General features: G+C 35.9%; 1 protein-coding gene across 1 annotated transcript in view; it reads left to right on the top strand.

The window, feature by feature from the left end:
• The first annotated feature begins 6,629 nt into the window (after nt 1-6,629).
• RFX6 (regulatory factor X6) overlaps nt 6,630-21,392 on the top strand; it is a 55,336-nt gene continuing 40,573 nt past the window's right edge. The window contains exons 1-4 of the mRNA XM_036871982.1: nt 6,630-6,852; nt 7,121-7,277; nt 10,023-10,146; nt 11,847-11,908. Coding sequence (XP_036727877.1) covers nt 6,630-6,852; nt 7,121-7,277; nt 10,023-10,146; nt 11,847-11,908 — 566 coding nt within the window. The remainder of the gene's footprint in view (nt 6,853-7,120; nt 7,278-10,022; nt 10,147-11,846; nt 11,909-21,392) is intronic.

Below are 21,392 nucleotides of genomic sequence, written 5' to 3'. Positions count from 1 at the left end.
CTTGTATTTGAAACAGAGAGAGAAGTAAGTGGTTATTTACATGTGAAGGATAAAGGTTACCGGAGACACTGGATGTTAAGGTTGAGCAAAGTAACTTTCAATAAGAGTAGAGTGATTTTATTTTAACTAAATAAGTGAATATTCAAATATTTGAAATATACTCTCTCTCCATTTTTAACAGTAACTTTGTAATAAATATATATATATTTCTCAAGCTTTAATATATTTTACGTGTATATATGCACCCCTAGAATTATATAAATATCTTTTATTTATAAACAACCAGAGGTCAAAATTTTACTAAAGATAAGATTTATCCTGCTTTTTAAATTTTGTTTTGAAACAGTTTTGATCTAGAGAAAAATAAAGTGAGTAACATAACACGCACATATGTACTCTCTATCCTGGTATTTTTACTTTTCTAAACAACATATCAAATAAGAAATAAACATATTAGCATCAGTCACTCAGCAGGCTTTATAGTATGGAGAGTTACAAGGCAAGAAGAGTATCTTATCACAGCCCTTCGGAAAATCTGATGAAATGTCTAGACACCTGAATGGGGCTGAGCAGCACTCTCTCAGTAGAGTCACTTCTGGTTCAGGACTGAGTTATTAGCTCTTGACTTCAGTTCAGGCTTAAGCTTCTGTCTATCTTTGGAATGATGGTGGTAAAAGAGGTAACTGTTATTCATGAAATTGTCTGGTAACTGTATTTGGCAATGGCTACAGTGAGTTCTGGCTCAGTGTCAAGCAAGGAGCTGAGTGATTATTTTACATAGCAATTATTTTATTTTATTTTGTTTTATTTCATATTTCCTAAAAACTGCAACCTGGGAAATAACTTTTCTTTTTCATGCAAGACTTGTCCATTTGTCACCAGGCAATGTTGATCTTCCCTTTAAATAACATTAATACCTGCCATTTATCCCATTTCCAAGGGCATGTTCCCTTTCCTGGTCCTGATCACTGCCCGGGTGGAATCCAGCCATAGCTTCCTTGAAACCCGTGTTCCTGGCTTTTCCCCAAATTAACTGACGTTTTACATTGATTTGCAGTTATGGGGGAAAAAGTGGTTCTGCCTGCATCTAAACTGGAGCCATCAACTAAATTCTAACCAACTGGACATATTTTATCTTTATTTTTATTGACTCCCTCAATCCTCTCAACCATTTCTTGATCCTTTTTCTTTCTTTATCTCCTCTTTGTTCTTTGTTTTCTAGTACTTCTTTCTCATTCTACATGCAGTAAGAACAAGGAAGAAAGGGGTGGAAGGGGGGGAGGGAGAAAGGAGGGAAGGAAGGAAAAAATAACATGGCACACTCAAGACTGAAGGAGGAAGAAATTAGACTTGAAGAAGGAATGTAGACATAATTAGCTGAAATTTATAGGAAAATTGCAAAACTAATAGCTCATATTTTAAGAATAAGCCTGGGAAGTTTGTCCAAACTTTGTAAATTTTCTTCATAGCAAAGTCTTGGACTAAGTAGTCATTCTTATCTGGTAAGATATCTTTATAACCTGAACTTGCCTATTTAAATATTTTTTCTTTATTGAGATAAAATCCACCATTTTAACCATTTTGAAGTGTACGATTCAGTGGCTTTTAGCATATTCTCAATGTTGTGCAACCATCACCACTAATTCCAGAACGTTTTCATTACCCAAAAAAGAAACCCCATATTCATTAAGCAGTCACTTCCCATTACCCCCATCTCCAGCCTCTCACAATCACTAATCTACGTTCTGTCTTTATGGATTTGCTTATTCTGCACATTTCATATGGATGGACTCATACAATATGTGGCCTTTATATTTGACTTCATTCACTTACCATTATATTTTAAAGTTTCACCCATATTGTAGCGTATATCAGTTCTTCTTTATTTTTTATAGCTGAATAATATTCCTTTTTATGAATATACCACAGTTTATTAATCTACTCAATAGTGATGGACATTGGGTTGTATCTGCTTTGACTATTATGCATAATTATGCTATAAACAGTTGTATTCAAGTTTTGATGGGAACATATGTTTTCAATTCTCCTGGGTAAATATATTGGAATGGAATTACTGGGTCATATAGTAGCTCCATGTTTAATTATTTGAGGAACTGCCAAACTGTTTTCCACAGTGGCTGCATTCTACATGCTCACCAGCAATGTATGAGACTTCCAATTTCTCCACATCTTATTTTCTTTTTCCTTTTAGAATATTATAACCATCCTAGTGGGAGTAAAGTGCTATTTCATTGTGGTTTTGATTTGCATTTCCCTAAGAAAAATGATATTGAGCATCTTTTCATGTGCTTATGAAACATTTGTTTATCTTCTTTGGAGAAATGTCTATTCAAATCTTTGGTCCATTTATAAACTGGGCTGCTATCTTTTGATGAATTATAACAACTCTTTATATATTTTGGATTCTAGACCCTTATCAGGCAAATGATTTTTAAATGTTCTGCCATTCTGGTGTTTCCTTTTCACTTTCTTGTTAGTGTTCTTTGATGCACACATTTTAGTAGAGTTCAATTTATCTTTTTTGCTTGTTGCTGTGCTTTTGGTGTCATATTTAAGAAATATTTGCTTAGTCTCGGGTCATGAAGGTTTACACTTAGGTTTCCTTTTAAGAGTTGTACAGTTTTAGGGACTTCCCTGGTAGTCAAGTGAGTACGACTCCTCACTCCCAATGCAGTGGGCCCAGGTTCGATCCCTGGTCGGGGAAGTAGATCCCACATGCATACCGCAACTAAGAGTTGGCATGCCACAACTAAAAGATCCCGCGTGCCACAACTAAGATCCGGCACAGCCAAAATAAATAAATAAATAAATATTTTAAAAATAAAATAAATAAAATAAAAGAGTTGTACAGTTTTAGCTCTTATATTTAGGTCTCATCCATTTTGAGTTAATTTTTGTACATAGTGTGAAGAAGAGTTTCAGATTCATGTGGAAAGGATTTCTTTTGCATGTGGATACCCAGTTGTTTCAGCAGCATTTGTTGAAAAGGCTATTCTTTTTTCATTGAATGGTTTTAGCATCTTTGCAAAATCAGTATTTGCTTCATGTATTTGGGGGATCTGTTGTTAGGTTCACAACTGATCTTACTTTTATTTGAATGTAGCAACAACATGAAATTTTTTACCTGAAGGCAAAATAAGTAGTTTCTATATTTAAAATGTAATCTTGGTGAACATAAAAAAAATTAGGTGAGGTAGGAACTTTCACAGAAGAAAGTTTCATAATATGTGGTCACTGCAGATCATACTACACTCAGAAAGAGTCTAGACAAGGAGCAAGATGTTTCTCAGAATCATTCTGCAATGAAAGAAAAAATTTTCTTTTTTTTTTGCCTATGAGCACTGAAAGGGATCTAAAGTTTCAGAATAAAAATATTAGGTACCTTTTATTGAATGCTTACTGTTCCAGGCACTGTATTAGGGTTTTTTTTTATAATGTTTTATTTAATTCTTACATCAGCACTATAATGTGGTGTCTTATGTCAGCAGAACATGAGTCAAGCAGTCATCTACAAATGTGATTTTTAAGAAAGTGTTTCTAGGAGAAACAGGTAAAGGAGTAGGGATAGCAGGACAGAGAAGGGGAAGTAGCCAAACAAGGATGGGATTCCAGGAATTATCCAGCAGAGAATGCTTCAGCCTGATCCCACAGAGGAGTTCTGGATTGTAAACTGCAACTCAGATGTATCTACCATGAGGTTAATGAGCTGGACTTTTATTCTCCTTAATCATCAGTCATTGGCTAAGGGCTACCTAGGGGATGTATAAACACTGAGGTGCTTGCTCGCTCTGCCTATGGGCAATGGTGGTCCAGGAGCCAAGGACAGCTCCTCCAAAGAAGAGTCTCAGGTGCTTTCAGGTGGTGTTCGTGGTGGAGCTGGTTACTGGAAACAAAAGGAAGTTGAAGCTGGAGAAAGGGTGGTTTGAAAATGTGAGGGGGATCCAAGAGGATCTGGGCAAGCACCCGTGAGTCTGCTACAGATAACGTACTATTTTTTCCAATTTAGAGAGAAAGAAACAGAAGGGTTAAGTGCGCAGAGTCACAAAGAGAATGAATGTTAATGTATCGGACTCCAAATTCCTTTCCCCTTTAATGTGGTGCCTCCAGTCAGGAAGATAATGTCATTTGGGAACTTCCAAGAATCTCCTTTTTTGTATATCGTTGTGTTATTTTCTTCAAACAGAATAAACTTTTTTAGATATACTTTTTTTGGGATCTGTCAAATTGCATGCAGAATTTTGTATGTGTGTATGTGAGTGTATGTGTGTGCTTTTTTTCTTCTGGGGAGAGAATCTATGGCTTACACAAATTTCTTAATGGGAATATAAAAAACAAAATGTTTAGAATCACTATTTTAAAAGATCATTCTCTATATTTGCCTATTTTCCTGCCTAGGTTTTTATGACTTGCTTATCACTATTATGTCTCTAAAACATTGTTCTCATGAGGTCAAATTATAATTGTCACAGATGGCAATTTAGGATGATAGAAGGTTTTTTTCCCCTGCTCACAACACCACTTTTACTGCATCACATAAGTTTGGGAGGGATTGGCATTAACTCTTTTAACCATTTGGTATAACTCAGCATTGCAGCCATCTTGTCCTAGGCTTTTATATGTTGGAAGTTTTTTTATTACTAGTTCAATTTCTTTACTTATTGTAAGTCTTTCAGATTTCTATTTCTGACCAGTAGTACAAAGAACTTACATGTTATTTTGTTAGGCAGAGAGTTTACTTAAAATTAAGGCAAAAAGTTCATTTAGAGCCTTAAATGGTTTGTGTTTTCACTGATCAATTCTGGATAAGTGCCAGATATTCACTTAGTGTCTGTATGACTTACACACACACACACACACACACACACACACACACACAATCAACCTGGATATCAAGCGCTATTAAAAAAATTTTTTTATCCCAGTAATTTTCCTGAATGTTTTTCTTCTGATTATGTGATATAAGTGGGCAGAGTCCTGTTGTGTACAGTTAACCACTACGACTTCCTTTACAAAATGAGTCTGAGGGTGTCTCTGTAAAGAAGGAAGATTCTAAAGTTTAGTATTGTAGAGCTAAGCCCCATGGACTGAGAAAACTCTGAGGCTTTGGGGGTGGGGGGACTGGGTAGAAGAGATTGATTTGCAAGGTTGTGGGGAAAGGTGGTGGTATAGCCTCAGAACTTTGGGTGCCTGGATGGGTGGATGGCCCCAGCCTGGACCCAGCTTCTGGAGGTACAGCTAAGGAGAAAACCTTTGACAGAGAGGTGGTGCCTTTCCCATAAGTAGTGCTAAAAAAAATGGGTAAGGCTCAAATACACTCATAATCTTGGCCACCTAGGCAAGTTAATGCTCTTAGATTGTATTACTCCTCCCCCAAATCCACCCTTCAGCCATCTGTCACCTTGGGTCCCATTTTGTTTTTCCTATGTTATATTTTGATGTAATATAGTTTAATATTAAATTAAACTTCAGGGGTGATTTATCTTTCTAATGCTCCAAATGAGGGTGACAGGTTGCAGGTTTTGCTGAGGCGATGTGAACCAAAGCAGGATTCTTGCTCTTTCTGGAGAGCACTAAGCATATAGATAGCAAGCACAGGGCATTATCTGTCAAAAGAACAGAAGATGAAAGGAATGAAGGATTATATGGCAGTCAGGCAACAGAGACCCCAAGTCTATTGACTTTTCCTTCTTAAAGAGAGAACAAGATATTTTCCACCACATGACTTTCTTGCCATTTTGGATTGGAAATGAAATATGGCGATTTCTTTCATTTTTCATTTCAACAAACGTCCATTGCACTACTACTAGGTATAAGAGGTGAGGAATCATCAGGGACGGGTTTAAATTACAAAACATGTAGGGAGTGAATGCATCTTTTCCTCCAAGCTCAGGGCCAGATCCTGGAGGGCAGAGAGGCCCGGCATTCTGCGCCCGGGAGCAGGGCCCTCTGGACACTCGTGGGATGCGATGGCGTCTGTCCCAAGTCACTGAGAAGGGCCCTCACCACCCCCTAGGATTACTCCAGGAATAAATCAACCGAGGACATGTTGTGCAAAGACTGAGCGGTGCTCTGGGGCTCTGGGGTCCTCCTCTCCTGGCCTGGGCCTGCAGAGTCAAGGCTGTCCGCGGAAGCATCCTTGTTTTCTCCTTAGAGTAGGGATGGGGACAGTCGCTTTTCCCCCGAAGATGACAGTGGCGCTTTCTTGGTTCTTTCTGGGAGCTTTGGGTGTGGAAAGAGTGCTCGGTCCCAGGGCAAGATGAGAGAAAAGGAGGAAAGAGGGGAAAGGAGATGTGGGGAATGGGACTCCATCGCTCAGGCTCGACGAGCGCAGGTGAGGAAGTGAGTTCCAAGCTGAGCATCTGCCAGGATGGCAGACAGGTGGAGAGAGGCAGTCCCGCCTCGGCCCACCCAGTTCCCAGGGCGGTCCGAGCTGTACCTGTGCGCGGCCTTCTTTCTCCGCGACGCCCGGGGGATCCCGAGCCGCAGCCTCCGTCCCCGCCCCAGCGGCCCCGGGTCCCCAGCCCCGCCCCGCCCCGCCCCGCCCCGGCCTCGGGGCTCCGCTGGGAGCCGGTCGAGCGGCGGGTGCCCGAGTCTCCGTGGCCAGGAGGATGGCCAAGGTCCCGGAGCTGGAAGACGCCTTCCTGCAGGTGCAGGCTTCTCCCCAGGTTTCCCCCGAAGTCCAGGAGGAGTGTTGTGTGCAGCTCCTGAGCAAGGGTTTGCTCGTTTTCCCCGAAGAAAGGGTGTACCTGGCGGCTGAAGCGCAGCCCGGGGTTGCGCTGGGCAGCGGGGAGAAAGGGGACCACCCGGAGCTGCCGGTGGGAGTTAAAGCCGGTGAGTGCTCTGCCCCCTCCCGGGACGTGATTGGGACGCGGATGTATTTTTTACAGGGCATCCGATAATAAAAAGAAACATACCGCAAACGCGCATGTATTTCCCCTAGGAAAATGATTGTTAAATAGAAATTAAGTCGAGAGGATTTTGCATAGCTCTCCCCTGAACGCCCCATAGGCCACCCTGTTTGACGCCAAGATACATTTAGATGCTAATTAATTGATTTTATATTCTGATTTTATTTATCATCTTTTCAACTTGCAAGCAGAAATGCATTTAAGCAATGGTAACTTTTCCTCTGAAGAAGAGGTAGCAGACAATCAAGACAGCAAAACCAAAGCAACCGATCCACACCTCTCTCAGAAGAAAACCATCACGCAGATTATGAAGGATAAAAAGAAGCAGACTCAGCTCACCCTGCAGTGGTAAGACTCGCCCAAGGATACCCTTAAGCACCTGTTGAATTTTTAAAGTCAGTATATTCAGATTCTTTGCTTTTCTCAATTTGCTTCTCCCTCAGATTTTCTTGGAGAAGTTTAAAAGACCGATTAGAAATTCATCCAAAAATTGTTTTCACTGAATATTTGGTATAGAGACATACTCTGGTACTGGTGAAAAATGATCTGCAATACAAATAAAAACCATCACTCTGTTCATTTTTGACTAAAACTATAATTTCTTCGAATGTAAGCAATAATGAATTTTGTCTTACTTATTTGCTTAACATGCAATCAATTCAGTCCTTATATATTTGTTATTTTTATGTTTATAAAACATGATTCTTAAAAACAACTTAAAAGGAGGAAGGATCTTAACGGTGCCTTTATCCGTAGAGGGCAAATTCAAAATTGTGTATTGGCCATAAGATGAAATGTGTTTGAACAAGAAGACATAGAAAAATCAGTTAAGATGACGCTATTAACTTAAATAAATGTTCAACTACCTTTCACATATGATTTATTACAGTGAAATACCACTAATTGGATTTTGTGGAAAATCTTTTAAAACCAAGAGTTTATCAGTAGGCTCTCTACATATACAGAACATTTTATAATATTCTAAAAGGAAGAGAAATTTAAAGTAAAAACATAACATTAATCTTCCCTATGTAGTGTGAAGAAATAGAGCTATAAATTTCCTCCCAAATTCCAAATAAGACGCAAATAAGTAAAAATGTCTATTTGCTGATAAGTTACATAATCTGTTTATATGTAAAGTGTGATCTAAATCTTAGAAAAATACAATAGAAAAAACAGTATCTTAAAAAAACTAGTACATCTTATTTTATTTAAACACTGAATTACAATTTGCATGTAGTAAATTTTTGTAATTATATCCTTAACTCTTTCAAATATTTGAAATATAAACTAAATATCTTTCTAAAATTACAGTTTAACTATTGAAGTTGATATCACATTTACTGGTTAAGAATATACTAGAGCAGTAAATAGTTGAGCTAATTATCTGAAATATTTAGGACACAACTATTTTCTTTAGGATAATTGGAGCTAAAAGATTTTGACTTCAGATATGTTATGAAGGTCTTTTGAATGATCACTTGCATTATTCAGTTCAACTTGAATGAATGGAAACAAACTTGGGTTTTTATTTTATAAATATAAATGCATTACAATTAAAGAAAAAACGTCATACCCCAAATTAACATTATACTTATGTCTAGGATTTTTCAGTATTTTGAAGACAAAAATAATGCCTACACCATCAAAATAGCCAGGTGAAAAAGTGGGCATTATATGCGTGTCATTAAAATATAGTTTTAAATAGTTGAATATTTCTCAGTAGTTTTCATATTTTTTGAAACTATAAAGTGTTGTCATTTTGTTTGAATTCTCCATACTATCTCTTTAAAAAGTGTTACATAATTAAAAAAAAAATAGCCTAGGTGAGTTATTTACCTTCTGATAATTTTTTCCTTAAGGTTATAGATTATAGCAGGGATGTTAAACAGTAGAATTGAAAATTAAAGTGAAAAATCTGCCTAACTTCAATTTTCACTGTCAACTAGGTGTTTGGTTTTATGTATGCAAATTTTATTGGGTTTTGATTCTTTTTTTTCCTTTGTCATAGAAAAATGGATGTCTGATGCTTTACCTGCTTAGGAAACACGTCCTGTAGCTTTTATCTCATGCACCTTGGGAACGTGTTAAATCAGAAATCTAAAGAGTTTAGAAGAGTTTCACTCAATTTTAATCTGAATGCATATTCTATATTGCATTGCTCTTGTATAGTAGTAATTATGACTTTACTATACATAAAAAGAATATAAGTAAACTTTAGCCAATATCATCTACTGAAAGGTTAGAAAAATTGAGAGTAGAATCTACAAGTTCTGATTTCCTGATTGCTGTTCAGATATTTACAACACTTAAATATGTTATTACATTTATATAAATTGTGTGTAATTGCAATTGCAGGCATCCAAATTAAATGGAATTACTTCTAAATTTTCAAAGTTTATATAATTATGTTTATAATATGGAGCTGAATTTATATGTCATGTTTGGGGCCATCTATAGAGAATAACAGTATGTTTCGAGTGTACAGGATCTTTTAGGTAATTGTAAGTACTGATTACAGTAAAAAGCGTAGAGATAGAAATAGATCAGTACCATTTCGAACTTAAGTGAAGTTAATTTACTCTTATGTATTTTGCAAATAAATGTATCACCATGCTTCCCTAACTATTCAGTGTTTGGAACTAGTTTGTGAATGAAAGTAAGAGATTATAGACATTTGCCAACCTGAAGCCTGGCAGCCCTTTAGTGTTGAGAATGTTATTTTTAAAAACCATCACCTTCAATTTCACTATTCATATTTGATTATCACAGAGCAAAGCGTGATGAACAGGGAAGACTTACACAGAAGTAAGACCTATTCTTTGGGATGTGGACCAGGCAGGAATGGTTTTGTCTTAGCCATGGTATTTTAACCGCACTAGCAAGTGTTCATTGGGGTTCTTGCTCTTCTAACTTTAATCCTTGTGATCATATTTTTAATATTATCCAGAATAAAAGAAGTCTACTCATGTCTGCTCAAGAACTCATTTGTATAGAGTCTGTATTCAAAAGGAGCATTAAATCAACGTGAGAGGGGAAAGGAAAGAAGAAATAAAGAAAAGGTTTGACCTAATTCTTTGCCCTTTTTCTTAGGCTTGAAGAGAATTACATTGTATGTGAAGGAGTTTGCTTACCACGGTGCATCCTTTATGCACACTATTTAGATTTCTGCCGGAAAGAGAAACTGGAGCCAGCCTGCGCGGCCACCTTTGGAAAGGTAAATAACACATATTGGCTATACTACCTTACAACTGAAGTCATGCCAGGCAGACAGTATGGAAACAAACTTATCTGTTCAAATTTTCTTATAGAATATTAAGAAATCTGTTTTGTAAATGAAATCTCTTGGCTGTATTTGGAACTATTATATGTTTAACCTAGATTTTACCTACTATTTGTTTTACCTTGAATTACTATATGCTTTGAATATTAGAACCCTGGCTATTAGAAGATTTAATGTGACCTTAAAGGAAGCTCTATTTGAGCAATAATATTTCCTTTCAAAGATGGATACATTAAAGAGTATGGTATGGCCTGTATTGAGAAGCAGAATTAAGTGGAGGTGACAAGTATCTTGTTAATGTAATTGGTGACTGTGTTTATTCTATTTCATAAATAGTTCTCCTAATTCTCCATTTGCTCTAAGTATATTTACACTCCAAACTCCAAGATGTCGTGATGGGATTGGTTAAATTTCTCTCATTTAAAAACATTCCTTTTTACCCAACCTGTGTGGTTAGGATGGGAATCTATATAGCTGACATTACTGTACTTACATATGCTGATCTCATTTTAAGAATCAGGAAACAATATCAATCTCTTGGGAAAGCCTTGTTCTTTGAGATTCTTGTCTTGCTCTATTATCTAAGAACCAAGGATATCCCAGAAAAATTGTAAGAAGCTTAGATCTCAAATATTGCATCTCTTATAAACTGAAATCCAAATTCTAACCTGTAGAGGGACTCGTTGTCTAGAAAATAATGATTACTATGGTCTGGCTTCCTGGTTTTTTTTAACTAAAATAATTTATTAATTTATTTTGAAAACCTATCGTTTAAAGGAGACAGTGTGATAAGGGCATGGTAATCCAGTGATTTAGGTGCTAGCCTAGACTCTAATCTGCTGCGAGACCTGAAAAGCACTAAACTTCCTCAAAACTCAGTTCACTCATTCTGTAAAATGAGGAGGCTGCATAAGACAACTTCTAATATCCATTTTAGCTTTAATATTTTATTAGTCCCCCTTATGGCAGTCATTCTTAACTGTTTGGGGAGCCATAAAACACCTTGAGAATCTGGTAAAAACTACAGAACCAGTCCCCAAGAAATTAACACATATTAATACACAGAGTTTGCCATGGAGCCTTTAGAAGATCATGTATGGATCTCCTAAGATTCAGGTTAAAAACCCTGTTTTATGTAGAAGAGATTTTTGTTCTTTAATCAAATGCTAACTTTTAGCCAATTTAGAGAAAGGAACGTAGAAAAGAAAAAGTTTCAAACACAGCTGTGAAGATCTGGTAAGGCAAAGAAAATTTCCATGTCCTTTCAGGGTTGGAGATAGATACTTAATTGTGGGTAAATCTCTGCCAAGAATTACTATAAAGAAACCCAAATCTTCCCACAAAGCACATACATGAAGTAATAATTGCTTTGACAGTAACATCAAGCAAGAGCAGATATTGGTATGATCTGCTTTGGACATTGAGAAAAGGGCAGTAGAACAATGTCATCAAAAAAGCACCTCCCTCCCTTTGCTGATGTGTCATTATGTATCAATATGTGTATGATATTATTTTTTCCAGACTAAATATTTACTCAAAGTTCAACCTTTGCTTTCTAGAATTAATTGAATACGAGAGGCTTGCAACAGAACCACGCACTTTCTAAAAACTAAAGTAATTGACTTTCTTTTTAGACAATTCGTCAAAAATTTCCCCTGTTGACGACTCGGCGGCTTGGAACAAGAGGCCATTCAAAGTAAGACACATGGATGAGCACATTTCAGATCTGTACATATGATGCATTGTATATGAGGACTAATGCAATGTGAAACAAGTATTGTCTTTATCAGTGAATAGAACTAGGTATTCTCTTCTTGATAAAGCAGACTTTTACCAACTCTAAGACCTAAAAAGAAAAATAAGTGGATTTTAGAATAATGTTTAAAAAGCAAAATTTACACAGAAAAATCATAATATATTATTTTTTCTGATGAAATAATCTAAATGAATCATTTTTATAATCTTAAAGTCACGACTGAAGGTACCAGTGTCATGAAAGGGAAATACATATGGCTACATAAGTGACCAAATGGAGTCCACAACACTCCCAAAGAGCAAGGCCAAAGCCAGGGGTTGAACATGGTCCAGGTTCTTCCTCTGGCTTTCTTTCCCAGATAATAATTTCTTTATATTCCCCTCTTTTCCCTTCAAGACAAATGACATGCCCATATGACTCAATGGAAATATAAATATAAAATAAGCAGTCATGTATTCTCTCTCTTGATAACTTTAGCTTTACTTATCTCTTGTGGCAACCTCTGTAGAACCCCCAGTTACAGGTTCATGTTCATCCATTATTTCTTCTGTCCGCCGTGTTTTTAGTTGTTCCTTTCCTTCTGTCTACAAACATATCCAGATCTCTTCTGTGTTGATAAAATGAAATCGTCTCAAACCTGCTATACTCTTTGTTATTGCTCTGTTATTTTTCTTCTCTCTGCTATTTCTTGAGAGTAGCTGTCTGCTCACTTGCCTTACCACTGATCACATGCCTCTGTCCTGTCCATTTCTTTACCTGGGCAAAAACTCAATGGCTCGTTTTTACTGTTACTGATCTTCCTAGGCACCTGTCTAGCATTTGAACCTGCTGATAATGTCTTCTTAAAATAAATAAATGCATAACTTCCCCTACCGCTTCTCTGTTGCAACACTGCCAAGTCCTCTTCCCTCTTCTGCCACTTATTTTCTAGTTTGTCCAGTGTCTCCTTCAGCTCTAACATCCAGTTCAGCATTGTCCAAAGAAATATAATGTGACCACATATTTAAATCAAAAATTTCTATTAGCCACGTTAAAAAAGTAAGATGGAACAGATGAAACTGATTTTACTATGTTTTATTTAATCCAACATATCCAAACCATGATCGTTTAACCATATAATAAAAATTAAAATTATTAATGAGATATTTTACATTCTTTCTTTCCTACCAAGTGTTTGAGATCCCGTGTGTATTTTATACCTACAGCACATCACAATTCAGACTAGTCACATTTCAGATGCTTAATACCCACATGTAACTTGCACCTATTCTATTGGCTAGCTCAGTCTTTTGGCTCAGTCACTTGCCAAAAGAATAGATCCTACTTTATTATGAATTCTCTTGAATCTCTCTCTCCATTCTCACTTTCAAAAACTGGCCTTGACTCTGTCTTTTTAGTCCGTTCAATACCATTCTTCCAAACTGACCTTCTGAAGTTCAGATTCAATCATTTCTCTGTCATCCTCAGACATTTTCACCTGCTCATGACAAACTTTTCTCACCTTGACATTCAAGGTCCATTATGATTTAGTCCCAAACCATTTTCTTACCTTATCGTCTACTTCTCACTTTTCAGCATGCAGCCTACGCTGTCACCAATTTATTGCCCAGTCCCCTTTGCTTCCCTCTCAACCACCACTGTTTTGTTCATGCTGTCTTCCTCCAAAAAAAATGCCCTTTCCCCTAGAGGTGTGTTGAAATCCTATCCATTTAAAAGAATGTCTCCTGAACTTCCTCTTCTTTTGAATCTTTTCTTAGCCTCTTGATGTTTTGTAGGCTTTTCTTTGCACCCTCGTAGCAGTTTTTGATACCTACCCTAATGCGAAATTAACTTATCTACCCTAATGCGAAATTAACTTATCTCCTCCCCTCAAAAGGTGGTATTTTGAGGACAGAGACTTTGTCTCACCCATTTTCATACTATTTCTGTGGTCTGCTACATAATAGATTATCAATTTATATCTATTTAATTGATTCCTATTAATGTTAATATTATTGTGGCCTGAGAAATGAAATGCCAGATTGAAAAAGACAAAATGGGCTCATTCCTTCTAACCAAGTCAGCTTTTTTTCCAAGTCGAATCAGTTTAACTGCCTAATTTCTACTGAACTGATTCCTACTGATTTGGGTAGGTAAAGATTAGATAGTGTTTGAGATAGATAGATAGTGGAAAAAGAGGCAAAGCAATGCAGAGAAATCCTCTTCACAGGATCTACAAGAGGACAGGCAGGCAGGCTGCAGAGAAAGTCAATTAATCCTAGAAGGAGCCTTTAGGATTAGGGATGAATCATTAACCTTGTCCATTGTGACACAAGGAGGCTCCAGTGTGTAGGTTTATGTTGTAACAGTATGTAGTGACTTCAGGCAATTTGTTTGATATCTGAGAACAGATGCCCAAGAGCATAGCATTAACAATTTGAATTTTTTCCTATTTACCTGATGTGCCATTTGCTTTTTATAACTTGCATATTATATTTTTGGTATTTTCATATCATGGGGAAAATTTTTTTCTATATGTAAACTAAGTATTTTGAAAGATATGGCAAGATGTAGAGTTTGTGTATTTTATCATTGGTAATATTCTGATGTAATTATTCTTAGCAAGATACTTTTTCTGACTTTATTTATTTCCAAGAAATACCCTTAGATTTTTTTATCTTGGAAGATAATATATCAAAAGGCAGAGTTGCCTAGTGGTTAGGAGCATGAGGTTTAAAATTGGACACATCTGAGCTTTAATCCCATATTCCCATATACAACTAGATGAGCAGTTCAGCTTTTCATCAATAAGTTGGATATGCCATTATCTACAGGTGTAGTGTGAGAACTAAATGAAAAAGTATAGGAATGAATGGAGACATGAATATGCTTTCAACCTCACTATCCTTAATAGTAATGAAATTATTAATAATAATAATAATATAAAATTAATAATATGATATTCACCGTGCATCCAAAAATCAGCAATGCAATTAAAAGTTATTATTTACGGAGCAGCACACACACGCGCACACATACACACACACTCTCTAATCCTCACAATGACAAGATTGGAATTACTGTGTTTTGCAAAGGAGGAAACTGCAGTTCAAAGATCACTGACTTGCTCAAGGCCACAGAGATACTATAAAATAACAATGTTGGCATTTAGATCAAGTTTTATCTGGCTCTAAAGTTTGTGCTTTGTCAACTGATAAAGCGTCTTCTTTCCTATATCAGTCATATCAACAAAATATTGTTTAATTGAACTTTTGAGTTTTTGAGGTATAAATTTTATTTATTTTTTCTTTTTTTTAAACATCTTTATTAGAGTATAATTGCTTTACAATGGTGTGTCAGTTTCTGCTTTATAACAAAGTGAATCAGTTATACATATACATATGTCCCTATATCTCCTCCCTCTGGCATCTCCCTCCCTCCCACCCTCCCTATCCCACCCCTCCAGGTGGTCACAAAGCACCGAGCTGATCTCCCTGTGCTATGCGGCGTCTTCCCACTAGCTATCTATTTTACGTTTGGTAGTGTATATATGTCCATTCCACCCTCTCACTTTGTCCCAGCTTACCCTTCCCCCTCCCCCTATCAAGTCCATTCTCTAGTAGGTCTGCATCTTTATTCCCATCTTGCCCCTAGGTTCTTCTGACCATTTTCTTTTTTCTTTTTTTTTTTTAGATTCCATATATATGTGTTAGCATACAGTATTTGTTTTTCTCTTTCTGACTTACTTCACTCTGTATGACAGTCTCTAGATCCATCCACCTCACTACAAGTAACTCCGTTTCGTTCCATTAATCTCCAAAACATACAAGCAACACATGCAGCTCAATATCAAAAAAACAAACAACCCAATCCAAAAATGGGCAGAAGACCTAAACAGACATTTCTCCAAAGAAGATATACAGATTGCCAGCAAACACATGAAAGAATGCTCAACATCACTAATCTTAAGAGAAATGCAAATCAAAACTACAATGAGATATCATCTCACACCAGTCAGAATGGCCATCATCAAAAAATCTACAAACAATAAACACTGGAGAGGGTGTGGAGAAAAGGGAACCCTCTTGCACTGTTGGTGGGAATGTAAATTGATACAGCTACTATGGAGAACAGTATGGAGGTTCCTTATTTATTTTTTCTGATCTAACGGTTTTAAATGTTAATTAGTATATTAGATTCTTCTTCAAAGAGCTAACAACATTTCTCAAGCATCAATCATAAGGCATTTTAAATTATTTTATATTTGTTTAGAGATATTCATGTTTTCTATAAAAGCAAATTTGTAGCACAAACACAATTTTGCTTTCTGCTTTTAATTTTTGTCCAAAATGTTCTCTGTGTTGGTCTGTTATCTTCACAATCATCATTTCTATTGGATGTTTAATATTTCAAAAATTTACATTTGATGAAAAACATTTTTATGTATATGGAAATATGAACAATTGATGATATAGAAATATAAATGAAGAAGTAAGCATATTTTGGAGAAACAGGAATTTATAATTTCTCCCAATTTTACTAGTAATTTTGTAAAACTTTGTATTGTTGTAGTGCCCAAAACATACTATCACTAAATATCTATTGAATTATTTCTAATATATGAATAAATTTGGTATTAATTAATTTATAAATAAATAATAAGCTCTGCACTCCATCCCTTCATTTTCTCTTACCATCCCCTCCCTGCCGAGAAAACCAACAATCCCAATGGCAGATTCTGCATGTTCTCAAAATCAAGATAAAAACTGACTTTGCTTTTGTGTTTTTCTTTTCTTCTCTTTGATTTACCACCAATGCTAATAATATACCCTGATTTTTTTCCTGTGCAAAATTTTTTTTTTTAATAAATTTATTTATTTTTTTTTTTATTTTTGGCTGTGTTGGGTCTTCGTTGCTGCGCACGGGCTTTCTCTAGTTGCATTGCGGGGGCCATTGCAGTGCTTGGGCTTCTCATTGCTGTGGCTTTTCTTTGTTGTGGAGCAAGGGCTCTAGGTGCGTGGGCTTCAGTAGTTGTGGCACCCTGGTTCAGTAGTTGTGGCTCATGGGCTGTAGAGCACAGGCTCTGTAGTTGTGGCGCACGGGCTTAGTTGCTCTGCGGCACGTGGGATCTTTCTGGATCAGGGCTCGAACCCGTGTCCCCTGCATTGGCAGGCAGATTCTTAACCACTGGGCCACCAGGGAAGTCCCAAAATTTTTAAATTTAGATTTTGAATAAATAAAAATGAATCAAAATTCTATAGGTACAAAGAGTATCTAATGAAAAGTAATTCTTGCCTATTTTATGTTATGAATCTATTATAGCAAGGATAATCAATCCATTCATGTTTATATTGATGACAAAGCATGGTGCCAAAGAGTTTCTGAGGTGCAAACAATAGTAAGATAGGGTACATGCTGTCAAAAAAATTTCACTATTAATATTCATTTATTTAGTAAACATTTTACGTCTGTCCTGGTGCTGACTAGGCCCTGAAGATACAATGATTAGCAAAAGAGGCCGTGTCCCACCCTTGCTCAAAATGGCTCAGCAGTGTAAGGGAGAACACAGTTGAGCCCACCAATTAGATTTCATGAGATTTCATGCACACAGTAAACTGTTTGATTTGAAGTTACATTTTAATTTCTTGTAGACTTTGATCAGTCAAATCTTGGTTTTCAGACATGACGGATAAAAGCTATTATCTTATTTATTAGTAGTGATTTAGTGGGTTAATAAAACTGATATGGCAGCTGCTCTTATCATAGTAAGTTATTGCAAGTCCCTGAACAACTTAATCCCATCATTTCCTTATCAGTTATCATTTGTGTAATGTAAACTAACATCAGGGCTACTAGCTCAGTGGGAACATATGTTTCAGGAATTCTATATAATGACAAAATGGAAAAGAAGAAATACAGGTGCAGGTATAAATTGATCAGCAAATGAAGAAAAGTATTAGACACAAGGTAAATACTTTAGTACTAAAAAGAGGAGCAATAATTTCATTTGTCCTATTAAAATATAACACATTCACTTTAAAATGTGGGCATAAAAATTAGTTAATTATTCTTCTTTATTCCTAAAATGTAAATGATATCTGTCACTTGATACAAGGCTAAGGACAGTTGATGCTAATGAATGAAGACAATTTTGTTAGATAATCACAAAGACTACTTGTATTATGCAAACATTTTCTTAGAGAAATTAGCTAATCATATCTAGGATTTTTAAACAGTTATCATATTTCTTTTAAAATAAAAATCATATAGGGAGAAAGAACTGTGAAATGTTTGGGAATCTATATTCAGAGTAACCTACAGGATAGGCATTGGCTATTTGTATATAAATTTTAAAAACTAGTTAGCCCACAGTGAGGCAAACCTCACTTTTTATTCAACATTTACCTGTATATATTCTTGTTATGCTAGAACATTTCTGGCAAATATTTCCTAGCAAGATTTATTTTAGGGTAATATATTAACAACAAAATAGTGATATAAAATGTTGCAAGTGAGATGAAAAATCCATGTATACTTTGTATGAAATTACTCTCCCCAGTTTTATGAGGTTTATCTTCAGCTGTTAGGAAGACAGAGAGCTGCTCGTTTATTATCTCTTCTCAAAGACACTAAATCATCACTCAGACGATAACATGTTCCTAGTTAGACTAAAAGGAAGATTAAAGGGGAAGATTATTTTATTGGCTCCAGAAGAAACTGGATATGAAATGTGCTAAAGCATTACAATGGTCATTGCAAAATATTGAGATTTGTATTTCTAGCAATTTCTAGTCTTTCCACCTAAATACGCTGATTGCATGTCCTTTATATACATTGTTTAGGGATACAACTTTTGTTCAACGCCAATATTTTACCAGTAACCTGGAAAGGCACAGTCCTAGGAAGCAGTTATTGAAGACTATTGGCTTTAAGAGAATTTGTGTTTTATCAGTTTCCAGATTTCTAGCAGAACACATTGACTGGTCCAATAAATGAGGATTTCTCTTTACAGTAATTTCTAAGGGGGAACACAATGAAGGGGAAAATGAAATTCCCTTCCTCCAAATCTTATAGGTTAGTAGGGGCGGTAAGCCGTGTATACATATACCGTTAGTACGAGATGCAAAGCTCCATGGGATAACTGACCAAGAGAGGAGTTCAAAGGACAGAGAAATTAATTTTGCCGAAGAGACCAGGCAAAGCTTCATGTGTCGAAGCTATGCCTTGAGGCACGGATAAGAAATGGGGACATGCAGGAAGAAGGGCATTCCCAATGAAGAGCTCAACAAAGTAAAGGCACAAAGTGAGGAAAGCACGTGTTATTTGTGGAGGGCAAGTAACTCTGATAGAAATAGATAAGTTTATACAGTACTAGTGGTAGAGTTAAAGGAATTAGTAGATTTCCTTACATCACATTAGACAAGAGGCTTTTTAATCTCTACCAGATTTTAAATTGTGCTATGTTTAAGTATATGACACTATATGCATGCCCTTTATTAAAAATTCCTGCTTATAAAATTTTCTTTATGACATATTGTTATTTTTAACTTTTTTCATATTATGAATTTATTCATTCAACAAATGTTTGTTGAGTTCCTCTTATAGGGAGCTTATATTCTAGAGGGAGTCTTTGTTTATATATGGAATTTCAAGTATGAAACATTCAGATCAATGGTATAGTTCTTAATGATTCAAGTTAGTTATCAGTTCTTAAAGATTCATGCTGAGGTTGAAGAGAGAGTGTATATGTTGAGTGCAAGCATATTCAAACTATATTTCATTTAAGAATTTCTAATTATAAATAAAACTGAGATACAAAATTATATATACATACATATTTTGCATCTTGAGTATAGTCTATTGAAACAAAGAGTGCTCTGTGGAGCTTTGGGTTTGAATTTTGTCTTCAAACCCATAACTTTTCACATGTTTTTTCCAAACAAATCACATAAACTTTTTTGAACTTTGCTTTGAAATGGAGATATTACTTCACTTGCAGGCTGCTGTGGAAATTTGAGATGAAGTATACATAAAGTTTTTTACATGTAATAGTTGATCAATAAATGGTAACTATTTATATTAGTACCTACTATCACCTGCTTCAATTTTAGCACATATTAATTTTGTATTGCAGTTCTTTCTTTGCATGCTTTTTTTCCCCCGCAAGACTATCAACTCCTCCAGGGCAGAAACCCTCATCTGTCTCTTTTTGAATCCTCAGCACGTAGCACACAATAAGCATTAAATACATGTTTGAAGGAAAGAGTTCACTTTTTCACTCGTTCCCTGTGGGCCAGCGTAATTATAAGATTGTATTGATATAACATGCTCAGCTAAATCAACATGTCTAAATTATGAGGCATTGCTAATGAGAAAAGGACATGCTGCTTCTCATTTGTAGAGTGGAATGTAGCTGACCAAGTTACCTTCCTTGGGTGTCAATGTGTGTCTGATTGATGGTGTCATTTACATTTGACCTACGAATAAAATACATTACTTAAAAGATTTTTTTTTTAGATGTAAAATCTTGACTCTAAATGTAAGTGGAGGTATTAAGTACTTCTATTTTTAAAGATATTCTGACCTAATGATTAGAAAGGAGGAAGCAAAATAATACAGTTGTTTTATAAAAATAAGGAACAAATGAATTGTGTAATAAAAATATCCTTTCCTTAAAAATCCTAAGTAAGAAAAGAATTACAAATCCATGTTACTCAGCATTTATTGGGTCCTAAAGGATGTTGCCATTTTTACAAAAAGTGTTCATCAAGTGATTTTTTTTAAATAGAAGTAAAATTTGCCTCAGGCCTGCTCAATGCGGTCACTGTTCTGTGACTAGCAGGCGGTCTGGCTCAGGAAACCATGGACTCTAGGGTGGAATTCAGAAACATATATGTTCCTGACTCAGTTATCCATGTCGGTTTTTAATCATTGTATTGACAGCTCTCACAGTGGTCAGGATTAGTGTGTCATCTAATATTTGTTGAACTCATGGTTATCCTTTTGATTTGTCTTGTGATTTTTGTCTACCACCCGTGAAGGCAATGTAGTTTCTTCTCAATCTGCATGGCAAACCACTTTACCATGGTGTAATATTATTTACACGTTGAGACAAGGATTATAGATGAGAAACAAGATCAAAGTTATAGTAAAAGAAGATTTATCAACTTTTAAAGCAATGCTTAACATGTATTGCTTTAGCAAGTGGCTAGAATGAAGTTATTTAAACTGTAGCATCTATAGAACAAACAGCAAGCTTTGCAAAAGACCATGAAATTGCAATATATTTCCATTGTAATAGATTTTCTTGTTCTCAAGCATCTCTTGCTTTATTTCTTCTAATACAAAGACATTTTCTTTGGTATCTTAGTTCCAAAATCTAATAAAGAAAAATAGTTATACTTATTTCAGACTCATGTTCACTCACTAATCCTAATATGCTTGG

The sequence above is a fragment of the Balaenoptera musculus genome, chromosome 12 (genome assembly GCF_009873245.2).
Source record: "Balaenoptera musculus isolate JJ_BM4_2016_0621 chromosome 12, mBalMus1.pri.v3, whole genome shotgun sequence".
Lineage (NCBI taxonomy): Eukaryota > Metazoa > Chordata > Mammalia > Artiodactyla > Balaenopteridae > Balaenoptera > Balaenoptera musculus.
Note: the sequence above shows the minus strand (reverse complement) of the source record. Positions and strands in the feature narration are given on the sequence as shown.